Source organism: Rhinoraja longicauda, chromosome 1 (assembly GCF_053455715.1).
Source record: "Rhinoraja longicauda isolate Sanriku21f chromosome 1, sRhiLon1.1, whole genome shotgun sequence".
NCBI classification, from domain to species: Eukaryota; Metazoa; Chordata; class Chondrichthyes; order Rajiformes; family Arhynchobatidae; genus Rhinoraja; species Rhinoraja longicauda.
Window position 1 is genome coordinate 81,592,501 of NC_135953.1, and position 12,810 is coordinate 81,605,310.

The window sequence follows — 12,810 nt, forward strand, 5'->3', positions numbered from 1 at the left end:
AGAGGGGATGGGGAGCAGGAAGAGAGGGGATGGTGGAGCGGGATGAGAGGGGATGGGGGTGCAGGAAGAGAGGGGATGGGGAGAGAGAAGAGAGGGGATGGGGAGAGAGAAGAATGGGGATGGGGAGCAGGAACAGAGGAGATGGGGAAATGAGAAGAGAGGGGATGGGGAAGAGGGAAGAGAGGGGATGGAGGTGAGAGTGAGGGGATGGGGAGAGATGTGAGGGGAAGAGGGAGAGAGAGAAGAGAGGAGCGGAAAAGAATAGAGGGATCAATTGACTGAACTCACATTACACTGACCCATTACATTTAAACTTAAAAAAATAATTTCACCTTCTAAGATGTAATTTCACTGGTGTGTTGGTGAATTTTTGGAACTCTCTAAGTGACTTGATATCTTTCCATACTTTAATAATATTCTTCAGTAGGGTCCGATCTTTCTCTTGTTCCATGTGACACATTCTTCGGGTTGCTCTGTGAAGGAATATTAGGATTTAAAAAAGACATCAAGTTTAAACCTAATGGGAATACTCCCTCTATAGCTGGTTTACATCTGCATTTCAGCTGGTTTTACTGCAATAAATGTGAAGGTTTTAACCCAATTTTTGTCCTCTCCTTTTGTAGCTGACTATTTAAAGAGAAACTCTCTCACTAGGTATTCATTTTGGTTCCTTTCCAATGAACTACAATAACATAAGGTAAGAGTTTTATTCTCTGTAAACATGCAGACACCGTTCTTTTCATGTTTGCATGAAAACATTTCAGTGTTTATTGATCACAATAATTAAAATATATTTTATTTACTTTAAAATCAAAAAACAAATTTACACAAGTAAATTAGTACTGTTTGTGAATCAATTTATTCCAGCATTATGAAAGAAAAACATGAAACGCGTTAATTAAATAACTCATGTAACTAGGTTTGTTTGTTATTTCCACTTGGCAGTAACATTAGGTTTTTCACAGATTTGTTCACTCAACCATCCTGTTTCAGACAATAGTTATTTGCTGTGGTTCTGGTTAATATTACTGCTTCGTGACATTTGTGCTATAAAATGCATTCTCCCTTCGGCTATTCAGCCAGCACGCTGCCAGGTATGACAGTAAGCTACAAGCACCAGATGGCCTCAGATTTTATCCTGCTTTACGCTGAACCGTCTTCTTGACTGCTTTAACAGTTGGTGCAACATAATTAGTCATGGTGTTGCTGGGAGACAAAAGCAACAAAAAAAATTTTGTCTGCTGCTCTAGATGGTGATTCCTATGGTGAATGTATCCGTAGTGATAACACACAAGTCATGGGTATGGCAAGTCCATTGTCTGATGAAAATTGTCTCAACATGTATTCATTCATCAGAATGACCAGCATCTGCCAAAATCTGTGGGGCCACACCAGATTGGTGCTGCACAGTCGAAGAGAACAGAAAGAGACAGAAGGAGGCTACTCTACCCATGCCACCCAAAAAATAATAATTAGGTAACTTCCACCTGTTCGTCCATAACCTTGCAAGTTACAGATCCATCAGTGTGTATCCTCTAATGAGGAAATTATTTTGTTGCTGTGACCATCTCCTGCCAGATATATCTCCTGTGCAGAAACTGAACACTGCTATACTGATGGTGCCACCACCTGGCTGACATCAAACACATAAAAATATTTAACACAGAGAAATTGCCACAAGGAATATCAAATATTGAAGCACTGCAGTGCACAATGTATCTTCCAGGTTCTTTAAAAGAACAGGATTCAAAGCTAACCACTGAATTTGGATATAGCTGCTCTAAATGATCCGTCAGATCAATGGGAAACTATGACCCTGTAGCCTGAAGGTGCTGCAGTGGATGTCCAGCGACTCTGGCCCGTTGCTCCCTGTCACAGAGATTTCGCTTCCAATAGCAAGTGATGATGGAGGCAGGCAAAATACGCTGCACTGAATGGTTTTGTGCTTCTCACAGACGCAGCCTGGAGTGGGTGACATTTCAGCACCTTCCATTTGGGAATAACACAATGAGAGGAGAGGAAAATTACAGTCCTCATTTACACCTACCTCTTCTCCCCCTCCAATCTACTATTTCATAACGTAGATTATGTTATCATTTGTTATCATATCAAATACGGTACCATTTTGATAATCCAGCATCTTCGGACTTTGGTAGAGCTGGACTTGCAGATATTCTGAACCACTAGATGGTTATTCCAAGTAATAGCAAAACACCCTTTAATTTCACTTAGTTTTAAACATGCTACACAGTGGTATAATGAATTTCCCCTGTCTCCGGCACCAATCTAACCAATGTTCCTGACCCCTGATGTCTTACTGTCTGATACATAATATGATACATACTATGTTTTGTTAAGATTAGTGGATTGGATTATTGGTTGTCTCACATTTGCATCCACTGAAACTTAAAATACAAGTACAAAGTTGTTAATTTGTAAAATCTCGAGTACACACAGATGCTCCTTACCGGATCTCTGATTTATATTCCACAAGTCTGTGTTGTGCCATTGGATTCTGCACACCTCGGCCGTCTGCAATATTGTTCACTGCCTTCCTTAGTGCACACAACTATAAACATAAACCATAGAAAGGAAGTTGAAAGGCCTGAAAGTGGATGTCACCTGGACCAGATGGAATACACCCTAGGTTTCTCAAAGAGGTAGCTTTAGAGATTATGGAGGCATTAGTGGTGATATTTCCAGAAAAACTAGTCAGGAGTGGTCCCAAAGGATTGGAAAATTGCAATTGTTACTCCGCTGGTCAAGAAGGGAGCAAAGCAAAAGGATGGGTTTTCCAAGTACTCAGAAGCACATGATAAAATAAGCCAAAGTCAGCATGGTTTTGTGAAGGGGAGATCTTGCTTGACGAATCTGTTGGAATTTTTTAAGGAAATAAATAGCAGGATTGACAAAGGAGAGTCAGTGGATGTTGTTCACCTAGATTTTCCTAAGGCCTTTGGTAAAGTGCCACACAAGAGGCTGCGGAAGAAGATGAGAGCCCATGAATGTTTGACGGCACTGGGCCTGTACTTGCTAGAGTTTAGAAGGATGAGGGGGGGGACCTAATTGAAACTTACCGAATAGTGAAAGGCTTGGAGAGAGCGGATGTGGAGAGAATGTTTCCACGAGAGGGAGAGTCTAGGACCAGATGTCATAGCCTCAGAATTTAAGGACGTTACTTTAGGAAGGAGATGAGGAGGAATTTCTTTAGTCAGAGGGTGGTGAATCTGTGGAATTCTTTGCCCAGAAGGTTGTGGAGGCCATCAATGGATATTTTTAAGACAGAGATCGATAGATTCTTGAACAACTTATAATACACCAATACAAATATACTTTTTAAAATAATTTAATTCTGGTTAATCTGATATATATGCCAAATGATAAACAATATTATAAGTATGTTTCAATCGAGTTTCACTGGACCTTAATTGGTACACATGACAAAAAAACAGACCTTTGACCTTTGAAATGTTACGTCATGTCTCACGTTAAATATTAAAATGCCGAAACAATTTTTTAAATGCCAAAAACAATTATGCAATGTCCAAGATTGGTTATGAGCATCAAATTCTAACATAAAGCACATGGTAACTGATAAATTGATTAAAATGCTATCAAGCAGTCAGATTTAGACTTCACCACATATACCTAAATGAATTATTTTGCACATACTGATCAAAGAGATGAATCCTCGTTTGAGTGCCTCTTGATTGCGTCAACTCTAATTTCAGAGTCAGTTCAGCAAGTATGTGCAACATTATTGCAGAGAAACATGTACATTAAACCAGAAATAAGAATTGAAATGAACTCTTGAGATATCTTGATGCTCAGGTGTAATACTGGGCTATCTGCTGATGTCACCCTGCAAGTTCAAACTGAAATTTTAACACTCCTGCATATATATAAACCATCTGTAATCTTAAAATTGGGGGCGCTTCAATCCTTATTCTTATTTTTGATGTGACCTCAGGGACATACAATAATTTTAGTGATAAAATATTCATACCTTGTCAGAGTAAAGGTTGGCAAGGTTCTTCTGTTGTCGAAGTTGATACTGATCATACAGCAGAGTCAGTTTGGCTGCTAATACATGTTCACGACTGAACATTGGGTGGTGGGTGAAAACAATACCAGCAACATCAACGTCCAGTTGAAAGTGTCCCTGTGGCTCACCTGAACCAGCGATATATTGACTATTGTACCTTGACCTCTCGGCCTAAAATCAGAACGCAAAAGTCAGGGATTGCTCTGTTAGAGCATAGAAAAGTACAACACAGAAATAGTTTAGTTTAGTGTATTATTGTCACATGTACAAAGGGACAGTGAAAAGCTTTTGTTTGCGTGTTATCCAGTTAAAGGAAAGACTATACATTATGTCAGGTAAGCCAATCTCCTCTGCCTCCGCATGATTCATAATTTCTACGTACCTATCTAAAATCTCTTAAATGCCATTATTGTATCCACCTTCACCGCCACCCTTGGCAGCCCATTCCACTCATCCAAGAATCTTGTCCTATATATCTCCTTTAAATTTTGCCCCTCCCACCTTAAAGCTCTGTGATCTTACTTTATAATTTTTTAAAAAGTCCACATATTATCCGCAATGAAATGAATTGTTCTATCCAGCTTAAGGAGAGCAGCCAGGAAACAACGTCATGTAAAAGCGCACACTTGCTGCAGGATTTCTTGTTTGGGTGATAAGTACTGCTCTCCATGGATCTGTACTAAGGCTTCAATCCATTTTCAACAGACATAATGTCCACACTTTAGTGGACAATGACAAAACAACACATACATCCTGGGACTGAATATCAAAAAGTGCATGGTAGTATAGTATTTCCCATTATCCTCATGGTGATAAATTTCAATTGTTATTTGTCTCCTCCTCATTAGCCCCACCTCCTCCCAATTAAATTTGAGAAATTATTTATTTTTTTCCAGAAAAAACCTTCTTGCTGCTTATTACATTTGTAATTTCTGTGTTATCTGCAAGCATTCAAATGATGTCCTACATGCAAGTCCAGTGCACACACCGAGAAGGAAAATAGATATTTACCCTCATCCCGATATGTGTTATATTGTTAAAAAACACTGATAATTCACAATGTGAACATGAACCTCACTATCCTCATCAAACTTTGTTACTTCAAAGAACAGTAAGTCATACACAATATGCCTTTAACCTGGAGCAACAAAAAAACTGTTGGAGGAAGTCTGTCCGTCAGTCAGCATTTGTCATTTTTACTTCATTTTAGTAATTAATATATTTTCGTAGAAGACAATTAATTTTATTTTAAAATAACATTTTTGGGAGCTCACTAACATAAACATTTGGTTGATTGGTGTTGCTGGGCATCTCTATCTTCCCGTTTCACAATAACATAGATCTCTGGTCCCACTACCATGACAGAGCAGGATTGGAATATTGCAGCAAAACCTCCCAAACAAGGACACATTCTATCTACAAGCAACCTTTCTAATTTTGAGCATTGCCGGTACATTTGATACATCTTATGTGTCATTTAATATCCCATTAAATGCTCCTATTTCCTTGTCCCCTATTATGGTATTGGCAGTGTACTCTTCTTTTGTGAAAAAAACGGAACCTATTATTTCCAAAAACTCAGCTACTCTCTCTGCCCCTGCTCCTTGATCCAGAATCTGCTTAATTTGGGTACCCTTTCATCGCCTACCTGTTTCTACTTATGTTATTGAAAGTGAACTTGATGTTCTAATTTTGTAATTATCTTGCTTTCTTTGCCCATCTTTGTCTGAAGAAGGGTCTCGACCCAAAAAGTCACCCATTCCTTCTCTCCAGAGATGTTGTCCGTCCCGCTGTTACTCCGGCTTTTTGTGTCTATCTTTGCTTTTACACATATCCCCAGCACATTTGATATTCTTTGTATACATGGTTCTTTGCTGTAATTTAAGTTTATTTTCACATTTCATTTTGAGCTTGTTATCTTTTTTCATACAAGATTCTTGAGAGCTTGTCATTCTTTCTTACTTCTTTGTGAGAATGTGCAACATTCATACCTAAACCTCTGTTGGCTATTCATTTAGTTTAACCTGCCAGTATGATTCCCTGATCACTTTAAGAAAATCACTGAATTTAGCTCTCCTCCAGTTGAATGGTTTCACATTTGAATTGTTGTCCTTGTTCATATCCACAAATACGTCAAAGTTAAACAAAAGTGCACAAATCAAATCTGCATGGATAAAGTGAACCCTCATAGTCTCCCCCCCCCCCACCCCCTCCCCTCCAGAGCAGGAGATTCTGAAACTGGAGGACAATGGTTTAACACGAGAGGAAATAAATTTAAGAGGGACTTCAGGGACAACTCTTTCACTCCGAGGGTAGTCGCTTGCTGAGCGGCCAGGGGAAGCTATAGCATTATATAAAATTAAGACTTTTAAAATACATTTTAACAGATTTATAAATAGAACAGTGTTTAGAGGGATATGGGCTGAATGCAGGCAAATAGGACCAGCATGCAGGAAATAAATAACTCAACCCCTCCCCCAGAAATTATGCACCAACCTGCACCAAACACCTCACACACAGACGAAACACACACACTTAGCAGCAAGACCTTTATCTGGGCACATCTCATCTCCGGGAAAATATGTTCTTGGTTTAGTCTTCATGATAGCTATACATTTTCAGTCTTTCTTGATCTCAGTAAAGCATCAACACTGCTTTTCACAAGGGTCACAAGGTTCTTTGGAAGATCATGTCAAAAAGATGGTTGCCTAGAAAACTTCATTACTGTTGTCCGACAACTTTGTGATGGTGTGAAAGCCAGAGTAATGGATGATGGAGTCTCTTCAAATTCATTCCCAGTCATCATTGGTGTGAAATAGGCTGTGTGCTTGTTTGGCACCGTTAAGTATGTTGTTCTCTCCAATGCTATCTGATGCGTGGTCTGATATAGAAGATGGAGTCAACCTGGGGTACAGGTCTGATTAACAGTTTAAACTTAACTTAAGGAGCACTTTTTAAACTTAAGGAGACTCGCAGCTAAAATCAAATTACGAATAACAGCCTTGAGGGATTGCCTCTTTGGCGATGGTTGTGCACTCAATGTAAGCTCGGCAGCTGATATGCAGGAATGGATGATCAAATATTCCAGCGCCTGTAATAATTAATACAACCCCTCCCCCAGACATTATGCACCAACCTGCACCAAACACCACACACACAGACCAAACATCCTTGTTAATAGTCAGACGCTTTCAGTAGTGGATAAGCTCACCTACATTGACAACATTCTCCCACGATCAGTCCACATTGTGGGGTACGATATAAAAATCAAATATTCCTTGCAAAACAAGAATGGGATAGAAGCACGGATAGGTGACTGGAGAACACGGATAGGATAGACTACCTTACTCAATGTTTTGGAGACATGAATAGTGTACACCAATATACGAGACAGATTAACCACATACACATGACTAGTCTGCACAGAATACAACGCATCAAGTGGAAAGATAAGATTCCAGACACACAGATTCTGTCCCAAACTGAACTCCTCAGCCTTTACACATTGTTGAAAGGATCACAGATTAGGTGGGCAGGAGATATCAGAAGAATGACTATTGACAGAAAGTCACAGCAGCTGCTTTATGGAGAGCTGACTGAGGGAAAACAAGCAAGCAGTGGACAGAAACAGTGATTCAAAGACTTTCTTAGACACAAGCATTGGATCGTTATGTTTCATGTACCCAGCTGAAAAGATTTCCTCATTCGTAAAAGGATGCTAGGATGGAGGAAGCAAAGAAGAAAAGAGAATCCTGAAAACGAAGAACTACTGATGCTAGGAACATCTCTGAGTCACCTGTACGAAAGGATCTATAGAGCCCAGTTGCTCTAATTAACAAACGTCCTACACATTGCAAAGCTGTAAATTTGATGTTATGTTCTTAATTGAGAACAAGTGATGGACAACAACATTCTCAACAGTGGCATTTTCTCTATGGATTGAGACAATAGACAATAGACAATAGGTGCAGGAGGAGGCCATTCGGCCCTTCGAGCCAGCACCGCCATTCAATGTGATCATGGCTGATCATTCTCAATCAGTACCCTGTTCCTGCCTTCTCCCCATACCCCCTGACTCCGCTATCCTCAAGAGCTCTATCTAGCTCTCTCTTGAATGCATTCAGAGAATTGGCCTCCACTGCCTTCTGAGGCAGAGAATTCCACAGATTCACAACTCTCTGACTGAAAAAGTTTTTCCTCATCTCAGTTCTAAATGGCCTACCCCTTATTCTTAAACTGTGGCCCCTTGTTCTGGACTCCCCCAACATTGGGAACATGGTTCCTGCCTCTAACGTGTCCAACCCTTAATAATCTTAATAGTCTTAATAGTCTGAAGAAGGGTCTCGACCCGAAACGTCACCCATTCCTTCTCTCCCGAGATGCTGCCTGACCTGCTGAGTTACTCCAGCATTTTGTGAATAAAAACCTTCGATTTGTACCAGCATCTGCAGTTATCTTCTTATACCCCTTAATAATCTTATACGTTTCGATAAGATCTCCTCTCATCCTTCTAAATTCCAGTGTATACAAGCCTAGTCGCTCCAGTCTTTCAACATATGAGAGTCCCGCCATTCCGGGAATTAACCTAGTAAACCTAAGCTGCACGCCCTCAATGGATTTGTATCCATTTTGTAGAATAGTTACAGCATGGAAGAAGGCAATATGACCCATTGAATCCATGCAGGTTATATATCAGGCCAATCAGCACAGAATCACTCCATCTCCCTATAACTCTTCTTGTTATACATATTACTCAAGTTTTAAGTGAATTTGAATATTTTTCCTGTGGACGTTAAACTATTAGTCTGCTATTTGATTTTTTTATGGCTTTACTATCTAGCACGGCAGTTTTATTTTGTGAAATGCATCTAATGTGATCCTTGTATGCTTTTACCCCATTCTTATTTTGTAAGCAATATTTAAGCTGTTTCCACATACCTACAAAAATCGCACCACGAAATATTGCCACTCACATATCCATTCTCCTACCTCCATGTCACTAACTACACACCCCAGTTTAGTGTAATCTACAAATGGTATTTCCAATTACTCAAACGTTTTCTGTAATTACTGTACAGCAATTTCACCAGAAATTCCCATGCATCGTGTGGTGACACCTGGTGGCAACCCCAGGGCACAACGAACCATCGGCTCTAGAGGGCGGCGTCTTGGTGTGGGAGGTGCCAGCCACGGGGGCGGTACCTGTGTTGGTATTTAAGGCCGGGCAACGCCCGTGACTGGGGGAGTAGTAGGGAGCTGTACTGGAGAGAATAAACACGTCTAGTGCAAGCAACTCGTGTCCGATTAGTTTTTGGCTGGACTCCATCGCGTTCCTGGTACAATCACCTCTTTCCACCACTTTGAGTACCCTTCTTAAATTCTTACATAGAAACAAGGTGCAGGGGGAGGCCATTTGGCCCTTCGAGCCAGCACCGCCATTCATTGTGATCATGGCTGATCATCCACAATTAGTAACCTGTACCTGCCTTCTCCCCATATCCCTTGATTCCACTAGCCCCTAGAGCTCTATCTAACTCTCTTTTAAATTCATCCAGTGAATTGGCCTCCATTGCCTTCTGTCGCAGAGAATTCCACAAATTCACAACTCTCTGTGTGAAAAAGTTTCTTCTCACAGCTTTAAATGGCCTTCCCTTTAAAACTGTGGCCCCTGGTTCTGGACTCCCCCAACATTGGGAACATTTTTCCTGCATCTAGCTTGTTTAGTTCTTTTATAATTTTATACGTCTCTATAAGATCCCCTCTCATCCTTCTAAACTCCAGTGAATTCAAGCCCAGTCTTTCCAATCTTTCCTCATATGACAGTCCTTCCATCCCAGGGATTAACCTCGTGAACCTATGCTGTACTGCCTCAATAGCAAGAACATGTGTAGGAAGGAACTGCAGATGTTGGTTTACACTGAAGATAGACACAAAATGCTGGAGTAACTGGTCAGGCAGTATCTCTGGAGAAAAGGAAAAGGTAACACTTCTGGTCAAGACCATTCTTCAGGCTTAAATTCTTACATACTGTTTGCTGCCTCGTGACCAGTTTGCTACCTTTCCTGCCATTAATTCTGTATTTCGGGAGCTTTGTCGTTAATCTGTAATGCATTACATCATGCATGGCCTTTCTACAAATTCAATTCCTGCATTATTCACACCTACCTTTTCAATATATTTTGCACAAATAAGTCAAAAAGATTGGTCAAGCACGACCTTTCCTCTAGTTCATTAGTCTGTAGTACTTCTTCATTCCTAGATGGTTCTCAATCGCACTTCTGAGTAAGAAATCCAATCTTTCCTACCCTTGGCATTAAGCTGATTGATCAATAGGTTTGCACACTTCTTCTGTCTTCTACTTTAAATTGAGGAATAATATTAGTTGTATGCCAAACTTTTTTTTGTATTTTAGTTATTACAACAAAAAATTATGTACCTGATGATCTACACTGGTCATGTTGAATTAAGTATTTACATAGAAATCTTAAAAGCCAACTCAACAAAGGTAAAAAACTGCAGATGCTATAAATATAAAAGGGAATGGATGGTGAGAAAAATAGGAAAGTTGGGGTGGAGACCAAGATAGACTAAATTACTACTCAGCAAATGAAGCAGCCCACAGCTGATGGAGCAAGACCTAGCCAACCTTCAGACATAAGCTGATAAATGGCAAGGATGTGAAAGATCACTATTTGAAAGAGCAGGGAATTTATCCCTGTGCCCTGATCAATATTTATCCTTCAAACAAAACTGGATTTCAAAAAAATCTGTTTTTTATCAATGTACTGAAGTGTCACCTTGCGGTGTTCAAAATGGTTACAACAATGCAAATATTTTAAAGTGATTTGCTAGTTTTGAGGAACTTCAGAATATTCTGATATTGTAAAAGTCTTATATAAATGTACATTAAAAAAATATAAAATATAAGCTCATGATAACTAGATAGCAGCGTTTATATGGCAATGATATAAAAAATGCTTCAAAGTGGCTGTGAAGCCTGAAGCATGAAATGTTAAGGGCTTCAAAAAAATGTCAATACCAAAATATGTAAGCCAAATTTTAAAATAAATAAAACATTGCAGTGGAAAGAGGTGGAGAAATGCCATTGAGCAAGTACAAACCTTTCATTTTTTGATGGGTTTTGTATTTTTAGGCATTTTTGGTACGTTAATGTTAATTTCTCTCGAATTGAAAGTTGCAATACCATAATATTGATCTATATTTCAATTTGCAAAATCAAATAATTTCCCTGAATCGATTCAAGGTTCCAAGAGTCAGATTTTAGTGCAAATTGAACTATTAAAATAACAGACAATGTCCTTTAAATTATTCTCAAAGCAAAATTAAATACAACTCCTTTAATAAATATGGGGTGGCACAGTGGCACAACTGGTAGAGCCACTGCCTCACAGTGCCAGAGACCTGGGTTCAATCATGATCTCTGTTGTTTACTGCGTGGATTTACATGATCTCCATGTGACCTTGTGTGCTACCAGGTGCTCCAGTTTCCTCCCACATCCCAAAGATGTGCGGGTTTGTACGTTCATTAGCCTCTGCAAATTGCACCTAGTGTCTAGGGAGTGCATAAGAAAGTGGGTTAACATAGAACTAATGTGAACGGGTAATCGATGGTTCGTGTGGACTCGGTGGGCCAAAGGGTCTATTTCCATGCTGAAACTACCACTAAAAACAAAACTAAAGGGATAGTCAGGAATAATGAAGGAACCAATATCAATGCAATTAATTGCATTGAAACATTAATTTCTGCAGGTTGAAATACAGATCTAAAATGTTCTCTTATTTAATCTGAAAGGTGAAATGTACAATAATAAAGAATAGACTTTAACTTCTTGTGTTCTTGCTATTGATCTGTGCTCAATGGCTTCAATATCTTGAAGTTGTTTGAATGGCTGGCTGCACCCATGGCTCTGAACAACAATTTTAATGGATCCAAATCTTACCAATGAGAACCCCAGTTAGTGCTGCAGCCACATCACTGCAGCATCCCTAGTTCAATATTGCTATGGTTGACGCGTTTTTCCTCTAGGTACACAATTTAAGCAATGCCCACGTGGCATGGTTGCTGCCACATAGCTCCAACAACCTGGGTGTGATTCTGTCCAGAAATTAATTGAAACCACTCTCCGCCCTGATTTTCACACTGATGCTACAATTAATTGCAATTACTTCAAATTCAACAGCGAGTTCAAAAGCAGTCAGCTGATCGGGCATGAGGTCAAGAAAGCCAATGGCTATTTCAGGTAGAAGAATGATGTACACATTTTCAAATCAATTCAGTACACTAATCATGTCCCAGTTCATAATGCACTAGATTCAATTTTGCTTATTTGTGGTACTGGGATTTATGCTAAAGTGCAGGTACAGAAACGCAAGAACAAACCCACCACGAGGAAATTATGTTATGTCCAGATCACTGACCGTATTTTCTAGGTTGTGTCATGCACCAAATCTCAAGATCTTCATATTTACTGAGAGTTAAGACAATTATGTTGCAAACATAAAGCTCACATGTTGTTGATTTAATTGCTATTTTAAATGGAGCATGTGTTAGGAATTGCAAGTCTTTCAATTTTAGTTTTCTTTGTATTTATGTGGATTAAACATACTATTGAAATGGCTTGGGAACTCAAATGCTCAAAAGTAATTGGTAAAAATTATTTCCTGCAGATTTATCTTGCAGATATCATAGCCCAGTTATTCTTATTGAGAAACACATCCAATAAGTCATGGCACTGCTCTTATAC

General features: G+C 39.5%; 1 protein-coding gene across 5 annotated transcripts in view; it reads right to left on the minus strand.

Annotated features, from left to right (window-relative positions):
• The window catches only part of cc2d2a (coiled-coil and C2 domain containing 2A), a 127,232-nt gene that overhangs the window by 62,759 nt on the left and 51,663 nt on the right, over positions 1-12,810 (minus strand). For all 5 annotated transcript variants that reach the window (XM_078401073.1, XM_078401052.1, XM_078401062.1 and 2 more), the window contains 3 exons: positions 4,007-4,216; positions 2,469-2,569; positions 333-473 (listed from right to left, as the gene is read on the minus strand). In XM_078401073.1, the coding sequence (XP_078257199.1) occupies positions 333-473; positions 2,469-2,569; positions 4,007-4,216 (452 nt within the window). The remainder of the gene's footprint in view (positions 1-332; positions 474-2,468; positions 2,570-4,006; positions 4,217-12,810) is intronic.